Source organism: Odocoileus virginianus, chromosome 16 (genome assembly GCF_023699985.2).
Source record: "Odocoileus virginianus isolate 20LAN1187 ecotype Illinois chromosome 16, Ovbor_1.2, whole genome shotgun sequence".
In the NCBI taxonomy this organism is placed as follows: Eukaryota; Metazoa; Chordata; class Mammalia; order Artiodactyla; family Cervidae; genus Odocoileus; species Odocoileus virginianus.
This window is the reverse complement of record NC_069689.1, coordinates 27,640,288-27,663,740: the sequence shown is the minus strand read 5'-3', so window position 1 is coordinate 27,663,740 and position 23,453 is coordinate 27,640,288. Positions and strand designations below refer to the sequence as shown.

At 39.6% G+C, this 23,453-nt stretch overlaps 1 protein-coding gene across 2 annotated transcripts in view; it reads left to right on the top strand.

Moving 5' to 3' along the window:
- The window catches only part of TTC6 (tetratricopeptide repeat domain 6), a 205,806-nt gene extending 183,635 nt beyond the window's left edge, over nt 1-22,171 (top strand). For both annotated transcript variants that reach the window (XM_070478006.1, XM_070478004.1), the window contains exon 33: nt 1,954-22,171. In XM_070478006.1, the coding sequence (XP_070334107.1) occupies nt 1,954-2,016 (63 nt within the window). In that variant the 3' untranslated portion in view covers nt 2,017-22,171. The remainder of the gene's footprint in view (nt 1-1,953) is intronic.
- The last annotated feature ends 1,282 nt before the right edge of the window (nt 22,172-23,453 follow it).

Genomic DNA, 23,453 nt, shown 5'->3' with positions numbered 1-23,453 from the left:
TCCTTATAACATGAGGCAGGAATGATAAAAACCAAGGACCATGATAGCATAATGGAGCAAATTATATCTAATGTGCCAAAATGCTGCAGTTCCTGGGTCCATATCCCCTGCGGACCCAGAGTTTCTGTCTGTACTGACCTCCAACCTCTTGCACAAACCTATAGTTTTCCACCTGAGGCCTTTCTCTCAGTCCACGCCTCAGTTAAGCCACTGGGCCAGGCTAGGTAGAGTGTTCCATGCCTCACAGTCATTGTTTTGCTTTTTTACCTATGCCTTGTAAGGTAGCAGGTTTCATTGCATGAGGAAACTGAGGCTCAGAAGGATGAAATTATGTGACCAGCTAGTAAATGGTGGAGCTGAGAGTCAGCCTCTGTTCTAGTTTAAAAGTCTCTACTCCTCCTGCTCCTTTTCACCTAGAGAGAAATAAAACAAGATAAACTCGCCCAGAAAATAACCTTTATCATTGTGACATTAAAGCTCTCTGTCTGCCTAATGATTATTAGTACACAAAAAGGATTTCCAGTCTTTCAGTTTAGTTCAGTCGCTCAGTCGTATCCAACTCTTTGCGACCCCATGAACCGCAACACGCCAGGCCTCCCTGTCAATCACCAACTCCTGGAGTTTACTCAAACTCATGTTCATCAAGTTGGTGATGCCATCCAACCATCTTATCCTCTGTTGTCCCCTTCTCCTCCTGCCCCCTATCCTTCCCAGCATCAGGGTCTTTTCCAGTGAGTCAACTCTTCACATGAGGTGGCCAAAGTATTGGAGTTGCAGCTTCAGCATCAGTCCTTCCAATGAACATCCAGGACTGATCTCCTTTAGGATGGACTGGTTGGATCTCCTTGCAGTCCAAGGGATTCTCAAGAGTCTTCTCCAACACCACACTTCAAAAACATCAATTTTTCGGCGCTCAGCTTTCCTCACAGTCCAACTCTCACATCCATACATGACCACTGGAAAAACCATAGCCTTGACAGACCTTTGTTGGCAAAGTAATGTCTCTGCTTTTTAATATGCTATCTACAGAGGATGAGATGGCTGGATGGCATCACCAACTCGATGGGCATGAGTTTGAGTAAACTCTGGGAGTTTGTGATGGACAGGGAGGCCTGGCGTGCTGCGATTCATGGGGTCGCAAAGAGTCGGACACGACTGATCGACTGAACTGAACTAAACTGATGTTGGTCATAACTTTCCTTCCAAGGAGTAAGCGTCTTTTAATTTCATGGCTGCAATCACCATCTGCAGTGATTTTGGAGCCCCCAAAAATAAAGTCTGAGACTGTTTTCCCATCTATTTCCCATGAAAGTGATGGGACCAGATGCCATGATCTTAGTTTTCTATCCAGTCTTTAAGAACACTTATTTTTTAAGAACATTTCTTTTGGACTGGCGTATATGTGTATTTATTTTTGTCTTTGATAGTAGTAAGTATGATGAGAGTAGTAAGATTATCTAGAACTTTTAATTTGAAATACAGTCAGTGGGCAACATGTCACATTTTGCCTTTGATGGTACAGGCCAAATAAGAATGACAGTAGAAAGGTCAGCATGTAGGCAACAAGAAAGGGGGGAAGAAAAGGAAACCTTTGTCTGCTAAAAACCTACTCAGTACCAGAAACTCATCTATGGCTTAAGAACATTTTCATTTCACCATTATAAATGAGGCAAGTCTTATTATTTCCATTTTACAGGAGAAAAATATGAAGTAGAGAAATTAGTTTAGAACACCTTTGGTGTAATGTTGTTATCCAAACTTAGTTTTATTTATGTAATATATTCCTTTAAGTTGACTTGCTAGAATCAATTTAATTTATTTAGCAATAAGGAATTTGTAAAAAAAGAAAAAAAGCATAATTATTAATGTTTGTTACTTGTTCTACCCACAGAAATCTTTTTGCACCCCTGTTCCTTGTATCACATTATAAGAAACATTGTCCTCTATTTCTAGGTGGGTGCAGCTGGAAGAGACATCATAGTGAGGGAGGGAAAAACATCTAATGCCTCTGCATGAACAACAGCAGAAGTTGATTTGTGCCTGGACAGACAGATCGGAGCTAGAAGCAATATAACCTTGAGCTTCGAGAGCCTATCTACCTGCTTAGCAGGAAGATCTCACTCTCCGAGGTTCCCCAGTGGCTTAAAAATGTTTTGATAGTTAATGTTTAAGAATCACTGATTCCCCAAAATAGCAGGCATTTTGACCATTTACTGTTCGACATCCAATGTTCAACATCTCTTCTCCTCATCCATCTTTGCCTGGGGAATTTATTCTCAAGAAGAGATTTCCTCTCCCCCGGAGCGTGGTTTAGATCTTTTTTCTCTTTACTTCCACGGCACTGCTACCTACTCTTTTAGAGCACCCTTCATATCTGTAGATCCCAGATTGTCTTCCCCACTAGACTGGAAACTGCGAGGGCAAGGATTAGGCCTATCTCATTCACCATGGTGTTGCCAATGGTTTTCACAGTTCCTGGCACATAGCTGGTGCTTCATAAGTATTTGCTGAATTTCCCTAATTAAAATGCAAGTCTGGATGCTCACATTGCAAGCCATTATGACCCAACACCATACTATTCATTTCTATGATTAAGTGGACATCTGTGAGATTCTAGGCATAGCCTCTTAAAGGTCAAAGCAGTGACTGCATTCATCTTCAGTGCAACCTATTTAACATCTGTGAGTAGAACTGTAAGATGAATAACTTAGAAAATAAATTAGGAAAAACCAAGATGTAGTGAATGAGCTCAGTCTGCTGTAAAATAACAAGTAGTAGCTTAAAAACAATACTGTCAAGGTGATGAGGGTGAAATGTCTGAAATTATGATGTATTAACATCTTAAGCTAATCACTGTAATTTTTATAATTGGATGATGCTATGATATAATCAAGCTGTAACCCAATCAAGTAAAGTGAATAAGAGCTATAACAAATTTTAAATTTCCTTTTTATAAAAAGAAATCTTGCAGTAATCAAAGGAAGTATGGTGGATATTGAACCTAAAATTGGGGCAGGGAATGGGCAGAGGGCAAACATTTATATGCTTGTTCCTGGCTCTATCTGCTGAACTAGTGCTCCAAAGAGTTAATAGGAACAATCTTTTGACTTCTTGTTAGTTAATCCCCATAAAGTAAATGGATTGTACCATTGTCATAGTTTTAATCCACTAAACTGTTAAGGTAATTCAACTACTTATTTTCTTTCTGATTTTATGCTGGTCTAGAAACTTGAGTGATAATTTGACTTTCATTATGTAGAAAAATATTTATAGGATAATTCCACTTTATTGTAACATATAAAGAATATACCTCTTAAATATATTTTAAAAGCCTTGAACTGTTTGAATACACCAGGCTTTAACAGTGAGTACCTCTGGAGAATGGGATTGCTGGTGTAGGGTTTTTGGTCAAGGGTGTGTGGGAGGTTTAAAAGAAGCTCAGTTTGAATATTTAGTGGAGCTTCTGTGTTTTCTGATTTGTTTAAATCATTGAGTGTGTCTTGGCTTTAGAATAGGAACAATATAAAATAATGTCCCCCACCCACTAAATTAAGTAGCTTATTTGCAGCAACATTTATGACTGTAAAAGATGCATGTTGCCTTTTCCCCTGGGTGTCTATAGTGAACTTCAAGCTAGAGTTGGCCTACAGGCTCCCTTTAGAGTTCAGCTGGTTGAGGCAGGTCCTGCTCAGGGAGCAGTTTAGGTCCCTGTTTCGCCATCACCATCTCTTTGGAAGAACTTAGCCTTGAAAAAATTTTTTTCTGCTATACAGATGGTATGATCATAGTCACTTAAATTTCCAAGGAAACTATAAAATTTGCTGTTCAAACCTGTGAGTCAATTGAGGTCTCTTATCTTCCCCAGCAACAACAATTTTAATTTACTTGCAAAAGTGGAAGATATTAGTAGCCAGGTATTCATGTAGTGGTTTTGCTTTTACTTTAGAGCTCTTCTCTGAAAGTAGAAAGATCTCCAAAGCCTCTGATGAGAAGAAAAAAAAAAAAAACAAAAACCAAAAACCACTTAACTTTTCTTTAATATATCTATCAAACTTCATGACACAAATTATAATAGAGAAAGGAATCTTAAGAGTCCAGTGGTTTATGCTGATGATACTTGTAATTTTATAGCCATCACTTAAAAGAAAGAAATCTCCAAGTGGAAAAAGAATCATTTACATTCCAAATATAAAAATGTTCTTTAATCTTACTTCAATTGGTTAATAGGTTAGACAATTCCATTTATTGTTAAAATATATATATTTTATTATTTGATACTTTAAAGTATTATTTTTTTCTTGTGTGGTTCAGAGACCTAAGGGATAGATCCATACTTACATTTTAGGAAACATTTTTTTTTTTTTCCTATAACCTTCCCATAGATGACCCATATAAGTCTATAGATCAACTTGACTTACGCTTAAAAAAAGAAAAGGTAACTGGGAGTTTAACTTAATATTTTATATGACTGTTACACAGTAGAAAGTGTTTTATTAAGACAGTTATAAATAACAATATTCTGAAGTTATTTGAGTATATTTGCTTTATAAGTTAGGAACAAATATGTCTTTTTAATCTGCAGACCACGATAAGAATTTTAGTGTCTAAGTGTCTAAGTTAAGGTGATTTATTATGTTACACAAAAAACTTGAGATGAGGTCTTCTTCCTTAAAAATGATAGAGCAATAATTTTATTAAAGCCTTGGAGCCCTATTCAGGAAATTTCCAAATTCTATAGTACAACTCTGTGCCTTTGAAATGTGGGAGACATCTCAACACACTTTTTCAGGGTATATTTCACCCTGAATAATGTATGAGTTGTGTAATAGCTCTGCAATGTACTCTCATCTCCGCTGAATGCTGGCTTCTCTAGTATTGCATCTCCTGCTTTCAATTCCCATGCCGTGTGTTTGCTATATTGGATCCCTGATGGTGAGTAGACAAGGTGAGGCGGGCTGGAAATGTTGGAGAACTGAAAGTCCTTGGCAATCCAGCAAATAGTTTCTATACACCAAACTTTTTTAGTGTGGTTTGGTTTTGGAAGTGTGACTTTTGTATAGAGCTTTACTCTAGGGTTTCTGAACCTGGGATGTTTTTACCATTAGGAAATAAGTGACTGGCCAATGCATATTAATTTTACTGGAGGAGTGTCAGAGGGAGAGAGGAGGGAGAAAGTTAAGCCATTTAACTGGAAAGTAATTTGGTTTTTTATTATTATTATTATTTAAAAAATATTGACTTATTTATTACTTGGCTGCACTGGGTCTTAGTTGCGGCATGTTGTGGTGCTTGGACTTCTCTACTTGTGGCTGGCAGACTCAGTAGTTGTGGCATGTGGCCCTGTGGCAGGTGCGATCTTAGTTCCCCGACCTGGGGTCAAACCTGCATCCCCTGGACTAGAAGGCAGATCAGGGAAGTCCCCTGGAAAGCAATTTAGACATGAAAAGATACAGCAAAGTCATGGAATAGAACTTGAAAAATTCACACGAATCTTTACAGTAAAACATGAGACTTTGGAGACATCTCTCCCTTTGGGGTGGCTGCTCTGGGATGTGCCATAGACCCCCAGGGGTTAGCACCTAGCCTCCTCTGTTGCTGGGCACTGGGAGACGCAGCAGCCTCCAGTAGCACAGGGATGCAGCATCCGAGGCTCCCTTCATAGTGGGTGTCTGTGAGCCCATTTTACAGATGGGGAAACTTGGGTCCAGAAAGGTTAGATGGCCCACAGAGGCTCCACACTTAAGGGAGGAGCCATAAGACAAACCCTGGCAACCAGAGGAATTTGAGAAACACTGTTTCTGGAATACCTTAAAATGAAAATACCTATAAAGTCAGATATAAAAGGCTGAAGTTCCTCTTGTTTGAGTTTTCTTTTTTTTAATTTTAATGTAATGCACGTTTGACTAACCTGATGAGTAATTCATTTCTCAAAGTCCTTTCAACATTACGTGTATTTTTATTTGATGTTTTAAGTGCCACCTTCATATCTACTTGGATCCATTCTGTGCTATATAAACTATGTGGAATAATAAAAACACATAAGTGCTTACTCAAGTGTCAAGACCGCTTCTAAACGGTCTACATGTATTAGCTCTTTAATTATGACAACCACCCCATAAAACTATTATGATTAACACGCCCATTTTATAGATGGGAAAACGGAAGCAGAGGGAGATGAGGTAATTTGGTTAAAGTCACATCAATTAAGCGGCTGAACAATCTGACTCCAGGGCATCTGCTTTTCCCTCCGACTTTAAACCATATTAGGGAGGACAGATACTGAGGCCCTGCCCTCTTCAGAGGAGTTGCCTGTCAGCAGCCTGCAGGTTTTGGGGAGATCTGTGCCCCAGAAACACAGTCTCTTGGCACCCAGAAATAATATGGTTTCTTGAGGAACTCCATGTTTTATCTTCTGTGTGGAATACCCTAGACCCAAAGTAAGCTTCTCAATTTTGTTTTAAAATAAGGAAGACTAAAGGATAAAATTCAACCTTAAAACCTAGTCATTTTCCTCACTATGCTTTAGGGCTGTAGCTTCTTTGGAGCCATAACTTTTATTTTCTGGAGATTAAGTCTCTCTCAGATTTATCCCTGGACGTTTACAGGAAAACGGAAGGACCCTCTGAGAGGAAATGGCTCTTGTGACCTAATTCTCTAAACAGGACAAGGCTTTCAAGAGTAATTTCTGCCATTCAGCTCTCCTGTGATCCACAAGCAATAAATGACAGTCTTTTTAAAATGGCAATGGCTTATCGAATTCTTGGGCATCAGGCAAAGAACTTGAGCGATTTCTCTACACTTGTAATGTCAAGAGGAGTCATACTCGGAGACCTCTGTTATAAAAGAGGAATTGTTTATGGCTATTGAAAAATCCCAGTGGAACTGTCCATCACACTTTATGAAATGTGCGAGTTACGTAGGTATCAGCTTTCTGGATCTCATTTTCTTTCCAGAGCATTCAGAATCAAACGCTTTCCTGACTGGCTGCTTTCATACTGATAGACACAGAGCTGTTTCCTTTTTCTTCCTTTCCTGTTTTTGTTGACTCTCTCCACATACTTTTTTCTTTCCTTCATCTCCTGTTCTGAGATCATACTCTCACAGCTTCTCAAAATGGGGTGTATAGTCCACCTGGGTCAGAATAGGCTTGAATGCTTATTAAAAATGCATATTTCAGGCCATTCCTCAATTGTACTAAAGCAGATTCTCTAGGAAGCATCCAAGGACACTGCATTTCAATAAGCGCCTGAGAGATTCCTATCTACACTGAAACAAAGACGATCTAGTCCAGTGAGTTTCCAGCTTAATTAAGGAAGGCTTATTACAACAGATTTCTAGGGCCTGGTCTGGAGTTTCTGATTCAGGAGGTCCTGGGTGGGGACTGAGCATTTGCATTTCTGTGGAGTTTCTGGGGGTGCTAGTGCTGCTGGTTTGGAAACCCCGTTTTGTGAACTCCAGAGGTTGAGAAGCTGCAGTGTAATCTTTGAATCTTTTGATAAAACTTGCTCTCACATGTTAAATATGAAGCATTTTGGTTGTAGAAATTAAAATGTTAGCCAAACCCCCGAAATGTCTGTCTCTACCTCTGTGGGGACCATTCCTCACTTTCCACATCTGCCTGTTCCACCCAGCTGATCCTTCAGAGGGTGACTCCCACCTGCTTAGGAAGGCCTGAGTCACACACCTGTGAGTCATCTCTCCAGCCCCTTTCCAGTACCTGCTTTTCACTTGTTCAAGGACACTGCCTCCTTTCTCCATGGGTATACAGTTTGTGCTTGAGGGAAGATGTTTCATCTTTCCTACTGTATAGTTAACTCCTTAAATACAAAGTCTGTGCCCTTCCTTATTTTGTTTTGCTTTGCAGGGGATGCTTTCTTGATGCGCAACAGATGTTTGATTAATGAATGAATGTTTCAGTGAGAGAATGATACATTTAATTCCTTTAAGTTAGAGCCAGAATGGTTTATGTTTTATATTTTCCACTTGAAGGATCTGTCTTCACAATGATGACAGTTATTCTTTAATTTAACTCAGAAGGTAGGTCTTGTTTGGGATAAGCATCTTTATAGTAAGATATTAAAATTCAAGGAACACTCTAGTAAGGTGCTGAAGCTTTTTTTTACTGGTTTTCTAGAAATAATCCTCTACTCTGGCAACAGAAACTGCGGTTCCTGGACCAACAGCATCGGTCTCACCTGGGAATGTATTAGAAACCCAGGATCTTGGGGTTCACCCCAGAATCAGAATCTATAGGTGTTTTGTCTGTGCATTCAAATTTGAGAAGCACCGCATTACTCAGAAGAATTTCCTTCTGACTGAAAAAAGAGTACTTAAAAATAGTGACAAGTCAGTGCTGGAATTTTTGTTATTGGTGATTGTAAGTTTGTTTAAAAAGTTTTTTTAAACTAGATGCCCTTGTGGTAACTGGGAACTCTGCTGTGGGTTTGTAACCATCATCAAAGTTTCTTATTAAATGAACTTCATGTTGTGCTAGAAACTATTAAACAAAAGTAATGAATCTGAGATTTACCACACAATGACACATCATTGATGTGGGTAAGAACCTATTGAGACACAATTAAACACATGATCCATATAGATGCAACATCAATTCAACATGGGTGAATTTGTTTTTGAAGTTTTTGTTATTATTCACCCCCTATTAGCCGATGTCTTTGATTTGAGAGTTTTCAGAACAAGCTTTTTTTTTTTTTCTTTTTTTTTTAGCTATTTGGATATAGAGATTTGGTATTAAACAGCTGCCATAATAATAAAGGCATCTTCTCTTTGACTTTCATTTATAGTATAACTCGTGTAAATGAGTCAGGCATCAAAGGCATAAAAACAGTCTTAAATAAATTGTCAAAAGTAAGGGAAAGTGTTTAGGTCCTTTGTATTAAAATGTTCACTTATAATTTAGGGTTCGAAGTTTGTCATTATTATCCAAATACAAAAACATTCATTTAGCTTATTTGAGATTACTAGGCTTACAATATTGATTTTCCTCCTCCCTCGTGAACAGATTGTGCAATATTTAACGTGCAAGGCTTCTGTGGGATATGAACTTCCTTGGTTAACAAGATCTCTTTCCTTTTATGACAGTTGTGATTCTCAAAAGATGCTCGTTACTAAGGTCAGAGCTGCTCTGAAAACATGCTCAGTAATGGATGAGCAGATCAGCAAGGCTATTGAAGGAGTTTCTGAGCTTTATATGTCTTGTTCATTACTGTGCTCTCTTTCATTTCTCTGGGAGGTTTTGTGTGACATAATTTAACAAAGAACATCATCGTCAAAAAGCTATTTAGGATATGGGTTACAATGCTGGTTGTAAACATTCTGCCCTCCCAGGCCTGAGAATATTAGAACAAGGGAAGATAGCAGTTAATTATAAAAATATCTTTTTCCATTTTACATATTATAGTATTTGGATGAATTATTTCTTTACCATTGAAGACTTTACTTTTAAAGTCTATTTACTACTTATATCATCACTGTTAAACTTCTAGCACATAAATAATTAATATATTATTCATAAAAATTTTGTTTCACTGATGTTGTTTTTATTGGAAACTGTGGGGTTGAAAACACCCAATGGGTGATACTATTTCAAAATACAGTATGGCCATGGTCATTATGAGCAGAACGTGATAATACCCATCTCTTCTTAATGGGAGAATTAAAACATCTCCAAATCCCATATGCACTTTTCTCAGTTACATGAAAATTAGCATCGTAAACAGTCAAGTCTCTTGTAAGCTATATTTCCCCATGGGGAACCCTGCTTTCTCTCCTTGCTTGCTCTCCTCAACATAAAAAAAATAAGTCTTGAATTCAGTAGTAGACAGCATAGCATAGAAAAGGCATTTGATACATCATTATAGAAATAAGTAACTTAATATTGGGGGGGAAATTTGATCTCTCAAAAGAAAAAAATGGAATTTAAAACATGAACATAGATGTCAGTAAATTCACAGCAAAAAATCAGAACTTACTGCCAGGATATAGAAGGTAGTCATGTATGTTTCATATTAGTAATAGTGATGAGAATTTCACACTAATATTAATGTGGTTTAATGTTCATAATAATAAACTTCTGCATAAATACATATAAGTTCCTTGATCTCACCCTGTGTCAATATTCTAAATCAAAGCAAATTTGAAGTAAGATACGTTTGTTCCCAGAGATGAAATAATTTAAAAGACTAGGGCAATTTTTTTTTTTCTGAAGTGCATATCTGGACTAAGGTTTAGAATTGCATGTCTGGAAATACTATTCATAATCTGCTTTTCTCTCCTTTTCTTTTATTTTTGCACGTATTTATTTTGGCCAGCTGGCGAGACAGATCTTTTTCAGGGGCTCAGCCTTCCAGTCTGAGTGTGATTCTCCAAAACCAATCTTTGGATCAAATTCCCGTCTTACTCGCTCTGGTGTCTGAACAGTGTTGATGTCACGGGGGCATGGCGATCTAGTTGTCTGTCCCAAATGCCTGGTGATGTGCCAAGTAAAGAGCTTAGCTAAGAGGCCACAGGCTACCCTGCCTCATGAGGGGAAAGAGGTTGCGGTACAGTCCTTGGGCAACCTGTCTCACTTTTGTGACTCCTATGGCAGCTGATTACTATGAAAGTGGACACAGGGGTCCCCAGAAAAAAAAAAATGGTTCCCCTTCCTAGCATGGTTGTCACCTTGTCTGGTTTTGTCCATCCATCTATGGGCTCACAAAAAGTTAGTTCAGGGAGGCAGGGCTGGAAAGTTATTCTTGCTCTGGCTTTGTTGTTTCCCCATGGCATTGGTTCTGGGGGGAATGTAAAATTTGGTTCCATTAAAGGTGGAATTTGTTCTAATGAGGTTTCAAGATTTGGGACTCACTTTGGGCCCTGTTCATCCTAGTCAGTCTTAGAGATGACCCTCCTTCTCAGAGATTCTGAAATTCCAGACCTAGGCATCCCCTGAGAAAGTCAGGTGGGATCCACTGCCTGGGAAACAATGCCCCCTTGGAGTTGGAGAGGCTGAATGTGGGGCTTCTCACTTCTGTGTCAACTGTAGCTTTGGAACACGAGCCACAGGAGGTTTACCAGGTTCTGTAGATAACATCCTGGACCTGAATTCGAGCAAACTCTGGGAGATAGTGGAGGACAGCGGAGCATGGTGGGCCACAGTCCATGGGGTTGCAGAGTTGCACTCAACTTAGTGATTGAACAACACAAATACCTCACTCTCTTGTAATCTTGAATGTGGGGATCTCAGGTAATGTGGTCATAAAATATTCTACTATCAAATCCCTTGAGCACCTTTCTTTCCTTCCTTCCATTGTGGTCCTTTACAGACTAAATGACCACTTTCATCTTTCCCTACTTGAGATAGATGAGGCATCATGGTTAGTAGAAAGGCAATGGATCTGGTTGTCAGAACTAGGTTTTCTAGTCTCGTCTCTACCAGTTGTGTCAGCTCGGCTGCTCTGAGCTTGTTTTTAGGATTGGGTCTTCAAGTCCCGTCTAGCCTTTGAAGGTCTATGGATTTGATGAGAATAGAATTACCTGCTCAGCCTACCCAACTGGGTTGTTGTGGGAATTAAAGGAGATCATATTTATGAAACCACTTTGTAAATCCTCTACAAAAGATTAAGGAATGTGATACTATTAATTCCTTCTGAAGAATCAAAATAGCTTGCAATTTATTTCTAATCTTCAAGACTGTGTATATATCTTTTGTATTTAGTCTTTAATGATGTGCACCATAATGCAAGACAAATGAACAGACTAATCTCTTTCCCCCTAGATGTTACTCCAAGTCATTCTAAAGCAAGAGGTTGGAAGCAGGAACTTTTTTTTGAAAACAGAGGTCAAATTAATCCCAGGTACACAGGGTTCTGGATTTTTTTTCCTACTCCTTTCAAAGTTCTGAGAAGCAGGTAAGTTTACTGTTTCACTCCAGAGATTGCTTAAACAGAGCTGGGGACTCAACATAGTATCTCCCCTAGGTGGGGAGAAAAGTTCAGGACAACCCATAACTGGGGGCCAGTGGGTGGCAATGGCAGGAAGTACACATCAGAGACCCCAGAAAAATAATGATATGGTTTGTACCTGGCTGTCACTGTTGAGACACAGCAGCGTTAAACTAGGTCATCTCTCCAGTTGTGATAGTAAAAGAATATTTCCCATTGTTCCAACTCATAGGGTGGTGTAGAAGCTAAAATACCCCCAAGTATTTTATATATCTCTAGCTTATCTATCTATCTGTCCCTATAATTGGATGCAGCTTTAGAGTACTATAGAAAAAATGAGAGTCCTCTTTAAGGGTACTGAACTGAATTCTTCATGCACAGTGGATCTCTTTCCAGTTAGCCTGTATGCTCTTTGAGGACAGAACTATGTCTTAGGCTCTTTTCATATTATCTCCCCCACTTTAACAGCATCAGACCCAACCCTTGATCTATAGCAGGTACTTGATAACTTCTATAGATGAAGAGATGGATGCTCAGACAGAGAGGGAGGAGCCTTGGGATAGAGGCCCCGTTCTTACTCCTACCTTCCTTTATGTCCTTTAGTTTTAAGCATATGGTTAAAGTTAAAGCTTAACCTTGGTAAGGTTCAGCACTGTCCTTACCACGACTAATGAAACCTGGTAAGCTGTGCAAAGTGCTCCAGGCAGGTGGACCCCAAAGATATTGCCTACCTTCTGCCCACTCGTCCATGTGGTGAATTCTAGATCACTTCAAGATACTAGCCTATTAGAAGGAGGAGTCATCAGAAGTGACTTTTAAAAAATCAGGCTTCTGGAGAGTGGTGCAGATCAAAGGAAGGGGACCAGCAGTGTTTATAATGGTAATGAAATTTAATTTCAATGCTGACCTTTTATTTGACATTTTAGATGATGCTATGGATATGCTCAGTTATTTGTTCTTAACCTATTTTCCATCTTTTGAGGGCACTAATCTACTTATATTCAAAGTCAGTAAAAGAATAAAGTAACCTTTGGGCTTAAAAATACCTTTTGGAAAAAAGAGTTCATTCACAATAGCAACAAAATATGCAATGCATATGAATTATCTTAAGCAATATTCAAGACTATGAAAAGGCATAAAACTACAAAGAGGCAAAAGAAAATATGGGAAAGAAAAATCATGTTCCTAGATGAGAAGAGTTCTGTGTGTATGTGCACACGTGCTAATTTCCCCAAATATATGAAGTTACAAATTCTCTTAAGACTTAATAACACACATCTATAGTTCATCTGGGAACAGCATCGAAACATGTATATTATCTATGGTGAAACAGATCACCAGCCCAGGTTGGGTGCATGAGACAAGTGCTCGGGCCTGGTGCACTGGGAAGACCCAGAGGGATCGGGTAGAGAGGGAGGTGGGAGGGGGAATCGGGATGGGGAATACATGTAAATCCATGGCTGATTCATGTCAATGTATGACAAAAACCACTACAATATTGTAAAGTAATTAGCCTCCAACTAATAAAAATAAATGGAAAAAAAATTAATAAAGTTCACCTGGGGCTTTCCTGGTGGCAATGATAAAGACTCTGCCTGCAATGCAGGAGACCAGGGTTTGATCCCTGGGTCAGGAAGATCCCCTAGAGAAGGGAATGGCAACCCTGTCCAATATTCTGGCCTGGACAATTCCATGGACAGAGGAGACTGGTGGGCTACAATCCATGGGGTCGCAAAGAGTCAGACACAGAGGAAAACAACAGAATGGTAAAGACTAAAGATCTCTTCAAGAAAATTGGAGATATCTAGGGAACATTTCATGCACAATAAAGGATATAAATGGGCACAATAAAGGATATAAATGGAAAGGACCTAACAGAAGCCCGAGAGATTAAGAAGAGGGCAAGAATACCCAGAAGAACTATACAAAAAAGGTCTTGATGACCTGGATAACCATGATGGTGTGGTCATTCACCTAGAGCCAGACATCGTGGAGTGTGAAGTCAACTGGGCCTGAGGAAGCATTACTACGAACAAACTAGTGGAGGTGATGGAATTCCAACAGAGCTATTTCAAATCCTAAAAGATAATTCTATTAAAATGCTGCACTCAATATGCCAGAAAGTTTTATGCCAGAAAATTTAGAGAAAACAACAGTGGCCACAGAACTGGAAAAGGTCAGTTTTCATTCCAATTCCAAAGAAAGGCAATACCAAAGAATGTTCAAACTACTGTACAATTGCCCTCATTTCACATGCTAGCAAGGTAATGCTCAAAATCCTTCAAGCTAGACTTCAACGGTATGTGAACCAGATGTACAAGCTGGATTTAGAAAAGGCAGAGGAACCAGAGATCAAATTGCTAACATCTCTTGGATCATAGAGAAACCAAGGAAATTCCAGAAAATCATCTACTTCTGCTTCATTGACTATGCTAAAGCCTTTAACTGTGTGAATTACAACAAGCTGTGGAAAATTCTTAAAGAGATGGGAATAACAGACCACCTTACCTGTCTCTTGAGAAACCTGTATGCAGGTCAAGAAGTAGCAGTTAGAACTAAATATGTAACAATAGACTGGTTCCAAACTGGGAAAGGAATATGTCAATGCTGTATATTGTCACCCTGCTTATTTAACTTATATGTAAAGTACATCATGTGAAATGCCCAGTCTGGATGAACCACAAGCTGGAATCAAGATTGCCAGGAGAAATATCAACAACCCCAGATATGTAGATGATACTACTCTAATGTAAGAAAGTGAAGAAGAACTAAAGAGCTTCTTGAAGAGGGTGAAAGAGGAGAATGAAAAAGCTGGCTTAAAACTCAACATTCAAAAAAGCTAAGATCATGTTATCTGGTCCCATTACTTCATGGCAATAGATGGGGAAACAGTGGAAACTGTGACAGACTTTATTTTTCAGGGCTCCAAAATCACTGCAGATGGTGACTGTAGACATGAAATTAAAAGACACTTGCTCCTTGGAAGAAAAGCTATGAAAAATCTAGACAGCATATTAAAAAGCAGAGACATTGCTTTGTCAACAGAGGTTGTTATAGTCAAAGCTACGGTTTTTCCAGTACATATATGAGAGTTGGACCATAAAGAAGGCTGTTTGCCAAAGAATTGATGCTTTTGAACTGTGCTGTTGGATAAGACTCTTGAGAGTTCCTTGAACAGCAAGGAGATCAAACTAGTTAATCCTGAAGGACATCAACCCTGAATATTCATTGGAAGGACTCATGCTGAAGCTGAAACTCCAATACTTGGCCCCCTGATGCGAAGAGCTGACTCACTGGAAAAAAAACCCTGATGCTAGGAAAGACTGAGGGCAGGAGGAGAAGGGGAAACAGAGGATGAGATGGTTGGATGGCATCGCCAACTCAATGGACACGAGTTTAAGCAAACTCCAGAAGATAGTGAAGGACAGGGAAGCCTGGCATGCTGCAGTCCACGGAATTGCAGAGTCATACATGACTTAGTGACTGAACAACAACAAAGTTCATCTGGAAGAATAAATTGATCACGTTGGTGGAAGTTTGAAAACTTGAAAAGACTAAAATCTATGAGGCTGTGGAGCAATGGAAACTCTTATACACTACTAGTAGCAAAGTAAATCTGTTATCACTCTGGAGAGCAGCATGAGGACACTCAATATAAAGTTGAAGAGTATAAATCCCCAAGAAATCCTCAAGAAATATCTACATATATATGTGTAACAGGACAAGAATGTTCATAGCAAAAGAAACCACATAAAACTTCATTCAAAAAATAATGGATAAATAAAAATGATACATCCCATTCATACCATGGAGTATTTGGAAACAATAAAAATGAAAGACTACAGCTACGCATATCAGTTGTACAAACTTCACCAACATATTGTTGAATGCTATCAATGTTAAACAAGTTTATACATGGGTATACATAGTAAGGATATATGCCTCATATAGATATAAATATTCTATATGCCTTCTAAAGTGAAGTGAAGTGAAAGTTGTTCAGTCATGTCTGACTCTTTGAGACCCCATGGAATACAGCCCATGGAATTCTCTAGGCCAGAATACTGGAGTGGTTAGCCTTTCCCTCCTCCAGGGGATCTTCCCAACCCAAGGATCAAACCCAGGTCTCCCACATTGCAGGTGGATTCTTATCAGCTGAGCCACAAGGGAAGCCCAAGAATACTGGAGTGGGTAGCCTATCCCTTCTCTAGAGGATCTTCCCGACTGAGGAATCGAACCGGGGTCTCTTTACCAACTGAGCTACAAGGGAAGCCCATAAGCCTTCTAAAATGGTTTAAAATTTCCTAATGCCTTGAAAAATGTTGAAGGATAAACAGGTAGAACTAGCACAAATTTTATTGGAACAAAACAAACAGATCATGAGGCCCTCACCACATCATATCTGACATTACGAGGTGTCACAATGCTAAACTAAAATAGGATAAATAGAAAAGGAAAACTAGAAAGTCCTCAGACTGGTTTATCTATTAAAAAAATGAGTGCATACTTAAATAGGGGAAACAGGGAAAAGAGAATGAACTTTTTACCAAACAGTGCGGGACATCGAGACCGCTTGCAAAACACACAAAGACAAATGACTACTTTACCACCACATGCCAAAATAAATTCCAAATAGATTAAAAAAATTGAAAATTCAAACATAAATTCATAAGAATAGTATAAAATTTTGAATATTTATGTAATTTTGAGAGTGCTAGATTTTCTAAATCTGACAAGTCCAGAAATCATGAAAGAGAAAGATGGATAGGTATGACCATGTGAAAATTTAAACAACTGTATATAAAAAATACTATAAAAATGATAAAATAGAACATATTAAAATATATTTGTAAAATACATAAATATTTGTTAAACATAAAATGAGCCCCATTCCCCATAAAAAAACCCAAACATATGAATTTTAAAATGGGCAAAGAATATAACTCAAAAGGAAGAAAATGCATGAATAATATGCATTATAAATAAATACTCAAATAATAAAATTAATATTACTATCTAGTATTCAAGAAAATGGCCACTTTCATTCATTGCATGAGGGCAGTTAAATTGGTCTAAATTTTCTGGATTATTTATTGTTATTATATCAAAGCCCTTTAAAATATGCCTATCCTTTGACCTAGAAATTAGATTTTTATAAATGTGTCAGAAATGATTAGAAATGTAAGCAGATATTTAGACAGCATACCCATAAACATTCTACTTTTAATGAAAAAATGGGAAACATTTTAAATCTATAAAAGCATATAGGTTAAATGAATTATCATCTATACAATCAAATGTTATTTCTCTATTAAAAACTATATCATAGCTTAATTTCATAACTATAAGAATATATACAACATCATGTTAATAATAGTCATCATCTTTGAATGGTGGGTTTAAGGGATTACACGGTTTTCTTTACATTTCTTAAATTTTTTTTCTACATTTTTATAGAAAAAAGATGTAATTTTTTCATTTCTGAAAAGAGAGAACAAATTACATTGAATTTTTAAGTCTCTTCAAAAATTTGAAACTATAAAGCAATTCTGAAATTAAAAGCAAATATTCATAAATTGCAGCAGGAGTCATAGAAGCATTTTCTATAAATAGAGGTTATTATTTTTGATTGCAACTAACAGGTCCTGGGTAGATTTCATGGAGTTATGACCATCATTCCCATTTCATATTTTAAAATGTGTAAAATAAAGTATGTTGAGCTTATCACATATTTAATGCCTCATAATAGACTCTCAATATCTATGGGCTATTACTATTATTTTTACATTGTAAGGAAAATACTCCTGTAGAAAAAGATGTTTCCACCAATTTTCAGGAATGAGGGTGTGCATGAACAACTTTATAAATTACTTGAGGAAATTAAGAATACTTGCCTGGGGACCGTGGGCTATGAAAGAAGCTCCCCACCCCCCAGAGGCGAGGAGAGACTGTGGGGCAGCCAGAAGGCCTTCCTGGAGGACAGGCCTCTTGTTGGTAAGGCTGGCTGAGAACCATTTTCTACATAGTAATTATTCACTGTGCCGGCCCTACCCCTCCTTCCAGCCAATGGATGTTCCTAATTATGATTGACATAAGCTATTATTCAAGAGCTTTTAGTTCCTGAACCTACAGAAAGTTGGTAGCCTGAAACGGTGTTCTGGGCAGTACAAAAAAAAATTTAGGACTGAAAGCTGATGAACCATCTTCTTGCTTGTATATACTATTGAATATTATTGTAACAGGAATTACTGTAAGGTTTCATAATAAACCTGGCCCTGTATTCAAGTTTTCTTGGCTACTAAAGTAAATATTAATTTTCCTGAAGTAATCATCAAACCTCTCTTGCTAAGGAATCTTTGGAGACTTCTCATCACTTTGTACAGAAAATCTGACTCCTTGACTTGGGGCACTCAGCCCTCCATTTCCTGACAATCCCACTTTTCTGACCACAATTTCCTCTATTTCCTTTCCTGTACACTACTGCCCAGACAATGGAACTACCTGCTTTTATTTTTAAGCATGTGCACCCTTTCCCCTCTTAATACCATCACTCAGACGATTTGTCTTTGAGAATACGTTCTGCATTGCCTTTGCACACCCTAATTTCACCTCAACCCTTAGCTCCTATACAAAATCTTTCCAAATTCTTCCAGCACAGAAATCATCTCTCTCTACCACCTGGCCAGTGCAGACTTTATCTGTGACTATATAATGACCCATTTCTAATCTGTATTATGGAGATTTGTGTGCTTACAGCAGTGATTAGTGAAAGCTTTTAGATGGCAAAACTAAAGTCGAATTATTTTTGTTTTACAAAGCACTTAACCCAGTGCCTTGAAATATAAACATTTGTTGAGTGAATGAATGAGTGAATGAATGAAATGCCTAAACATGGCCCAAAAGGCACTATATGTAGCAGAGGTAACGGCTGGTGATTAACAGGATAGCACATACTTTTGGTCCTGGCCTCCACCGCTGTTGCAGGCTTCTACTTAGGTTCCCTTACGGTCTCACAGCAGGGCTTCCCAGTTGCTGCTAGTGGTAAAGAACCCACCTGCCAATGCAGGAGATGTTAGAGACAGGGGTCCGACCCCTGGGTGGGGAAGATCCCCTGGAGGAAGGCATGGCAATCCACTCCAGTATCCTTGCCTGGAGAATCCTATGGACAGAGGAGCCTGGCAGACTACAGTCCATAGGATTACAAAGAGTCAGACAACTGAAGCCACTTAGCGCATACACAGAGTCCCACAGTCAGTTCTGGGGGTCCTTGGGTACTGTGTCAGGGGGATTCATGAACAAACTTTGGTGACTGTTATTTCAGTGGCTGCCGTCTATTTCTCTAAAGCTCTGCCTTTGGTAACTTCTCTGTCAGAAGCTTCTGTTGCTGACTGAAGCTCTTTGGGGGAACCTCACCAGTGCAGGCCCTGCAATGAGTCTCCATAATGTATCTCATCGTGGGCTTGACCGCAGCCAGGGCTGGCCTGCTCTTCTTCTCTGCCCCAGCAACATGGTATCCCACCTGACGGCTCCTTTCATTTATCCTTTATTATTATTATTTATCCTTCTCTTTTTATTATGAGATTTCTTGTGCTCACAGTAAGGAGTCTGAAAAATAGAAAATCCATCAGTCATCTATTTCACTAATCCCTGCAGCATTTTAGAAACAAGTGGAGAATTCTACAGTGTGCAGTTTCATTGAAAAACGTCTGAGGAAGGAGGTTTACTATAAACCATGAAAAGTGTGGCCGTCCTCTCCATGACGAAAACACCGACAGGGCCATCACGGGCCCCCACTGTGGTTTAACCTACTGTTTTGTGTCTCTCCTGCACTGTCGATGGGCATCTTCGGCACATTTGGAAACCATGCCTTCAGGGCAGTCCCACAACTTCACTGAGCTGAATATAGGACTTGTCTTCTTCAACACCCCACTGGAGAAGTAACGAACTATCATGAGGTGGTTGGGGGGTGATGGTAGTGGGGAGACGGAGTCTGCCCTCTGCAGGTCGGTCACCACCAAAAGGCTTCGTTCTCCTCTATGACAAAGACTGGATTTTTTACCGTTTGCACTTCATTTCCTTTGAGCTGCTGCCCTCTCTCCTACGCTGGCAAGTGTATGTGTTTGGCAGGGAGGTTGGCAAGCATTTCACAAGACAGTAAAGGTTAAGGTACGGTGGAGGTTGTTTAGTGCAGAATTGTAAATATTTGGTAAGGGTTTGTGGAGCTGCTTCTTTTGATACCTCTAATCCACCGAGACAGAAATAACTTCAAAGCCATGCCTGGTCTGACTTGGTCCTCAACCAAAGGAAAAGATCAGCTACTGCTTAAGTATGTTTTCACTCACAGCCAGGCAGCCTGCCGTAGCAGGCGTCCTGGAGGATGAATCATCAGTTAATTGTCTCTGGGCACTTGTACCTCAACAGGGCAGGAGTGGAGCTGCATGAATAAATGTGAAGGAGCCTTCAGTTTACACCGTTCCATGCCGTCAACAGCTGAACAAGAAGTGAGGTTTGCAGAAGGGCGGGCTGAGCCAGCTCCCCTGCACAGAGCGCGGCAGGCTTCACTCGGTGTGGCTGAAGTGACTGGCGAGCAGGTCATTCTACCTTTTGGGCTTCTCCAGAGATTTCAGAACCTCGGGATGTCCAAATATTCCTGTGAAATATGGGTGTCTGAGGACGAGAGGAGAGGAGAGGGAATGGGAAGCTATCCTACAATTACAAGTGGGTTTTGGGAGTCGTGCTATGTATTTTTTTCATATTTTAAATTTCTCTAAGCAACTACTGTGGAATCAAGCTCCTTTATTTTCTTCCATCTCCAAATTTTACCCTCATTTTCATCTTATAGAGTCTTATTTGTTCCCCAAAGCAACATCACCAACAGACAGGAGTGACAAGAACACATATTGCCATCTCTAGGGAGAAAATGGAATGCATGACCGTGTCTGACTAGTGAACACTCAAAAGTGATCAGAGACATTTTTACCTCTTCTACTCTTCCCAACGTCACCTAACAATTTAACTCCTATTATTACTGCTAATCTCTATAGCCAATACTAGGTGTGTGCATGCTAAGTCGCTCCAGTCATGTCCAACTCTTTGAGACCCCATGGATTCTAGCCCACCAGGCTCCTCTGTCCATGGGATTCTCCAGACAAGAATACTGGAGTGGGTTCCCATTTCCTCCTCCAGGGAATCTTCCCCACCCAGGGATCGAGCCTGCATCTTATTATGTCTCCCACATTGGCAGGCTGGTTCTTTACCACTAGCACAAACTGGGAAGCCCGTCGGGAAGAAGTGCCCGACACTAGGTACTTCTTACCATGTATTCTTGATGACAAGCAAGTATAAATTCTAATCTATCATGTTTTATGTCTTAATTGTTAACATCAGATAACTTGGCAGCTAAAAAGGCTTTAGAAACTTCGGAAGCTCTTGGGTTGAGGTGAACTTTCTTCCCCAGGTAGTGCTTCCTGGGTTTGAAGTTGAAGTTTGAGGCCTGACTGCAGCCTCCCAGCCACTTTCCGAGAAGAATCATTGCTTGGGGGACGCTCACAGTTACTTGGTAGAAAGAGCACTGAGCCTGCCCTGGAGCTCACAGGAGACAGTGGGAAGTGTGAAATTATGGATGTTGGTGCAAGAAATGTTTCATCAAGGAGGATGGGACCAGGTTTATATGTCTGAGTTTAAGAAGAAGAAGATTTGATGTCAGTTTGTGTGATTTAACAAAAGAGGCAAATGGGTCAAAGGCTGGTATAATCAATGTATGCTAGGAGTTTGAGTTCAGAGAATAAAATCATCAGTCAGATTGCTCCAAAAGGACTTCATGAATTAAAAATGAGACTTGAGCTGATTTTCGAAGGATGTATCTGGGGAATACAGTCTGGGAAATATATATATATATGTCTGCGGGGGTGGCACAGAGTAGCCAGCTGTTCACCAACCCCGTGTCCTCTTCTTTCTGGACATGCTACTGGATTATATCAGATGCTGTTATGTGACTCAGTTCTGCTCTGTGCTCCTCCATGCCTGACCTGTAATAACCTCCACTCATGAATCTCCCTGTTCTCTCTTCCTCTGGAGTCATCCTGGAAACCACATGTAAAGGGTTGTAGGGCCACAAGATGGAAAGATCCCAAATCCCGGAATATATCACCTGGAGGATAATCACCTGCCAGGTAGGAATACATGTTTTGGATTTTAACTGAGCAAGGAATAAAGTTCTCTTGTATTAAGCCACTGACATTTTGTTTTATCTATGACAGCAAACAGTGTTATCTAGAAGTGAAAGACACATTTGTAGGGCAAGAAACAGATGCAAAAGTCCAGCAAGAAGGTCTGGAAATGGCAGAAATGGCAAAGGGTGAAAAAGTGAGTGGTGGCCAGTTTATGGAGGACTTTATTTCCAAGAGGAAATGCTTGCATTTTCATAACATTATTCTTCAAGTTTGTATTTTCACATTAAAAAAAAAAACTTTACCTTATTTAATTTTTTCTTACAATAGCCTAAAAGTGAACGTCTCAGTCACTCAGTTGTGTCTAGGTGTAGCCCACCAGGCTCCTCTGTCCATGGACTTCTCCAGGCAAGAATAACTGGAGTGGGTAACCATCCCCTTCTCCAGGGGATCTTCCCAACCAAGGGATCGAGCCTGGGTTTCCTGAATTGTAGGCAGATTCTTTACCATCTGAGCCACCAGGGAAGCCCAGAGTAGCCCTCTGAAGCCTATATTAATATCACATTTTATAGATGATGAAATTTAGGCTTAAAGCAATTAAAGTTACAAAAGCTATTCAAGCATAGAACCAAGATCGGAAGCGTGGTGATTGATTCCAAGGCTGCACTCTTTCTGTAACAGGCCTGATTCACACGGCCAATCAAACTTCAGAAACTGCCGAAAGCAGTTGATGTGCTCAAGACAGCATCTAAGGATTTTTGTTTCCAAAGCAGCTGTTAGGATGAATTAACAGAGGAGTGATTCCAATTAGTGAACTTCTGAGTTCAGCCAGGGGCAAAGAAATATGAAGCTGGAATGAAGATGATGACAGATGAGAAGGAAGGGAAGGTCAGGGTGAAGCTTTAGAGGGAAAAATTCATTTGCAGGACCTGGTGCCTGGGTGTGAGAGACAGGCAGGATTCGACACCCTCCTCTTGATATTCAAGTGTATCTTGGCACGTGTGTCAAATGGAGGGAAGGCCCTGGAGGAGTGAATTTGCATAGGGACGTTAATGTTTTTGGGGAGGAGGACACCTGTGCTCCTTTGGGTGGTGGAGGAGGGGCATTTATTCCATTCCCAGGCTGTGGTCTATATCCCAGGTGGAGGGAGAGGCAGAAGGTAGAAGCAGTGACGATGTTTTCATGAAAGATTTTGTGAAATGTGGGGCACAAGTCAGGCAGTTTCTTTCTTTTTTTTTCTCCCAATAAGGCATTTTATTCAAGACAGGCTAAGGATTAACAAGGATTAACACTGGTACTGCTTTGCTAAAATTCTTGAGTTCTTGATTTGAGTCCACTTCTT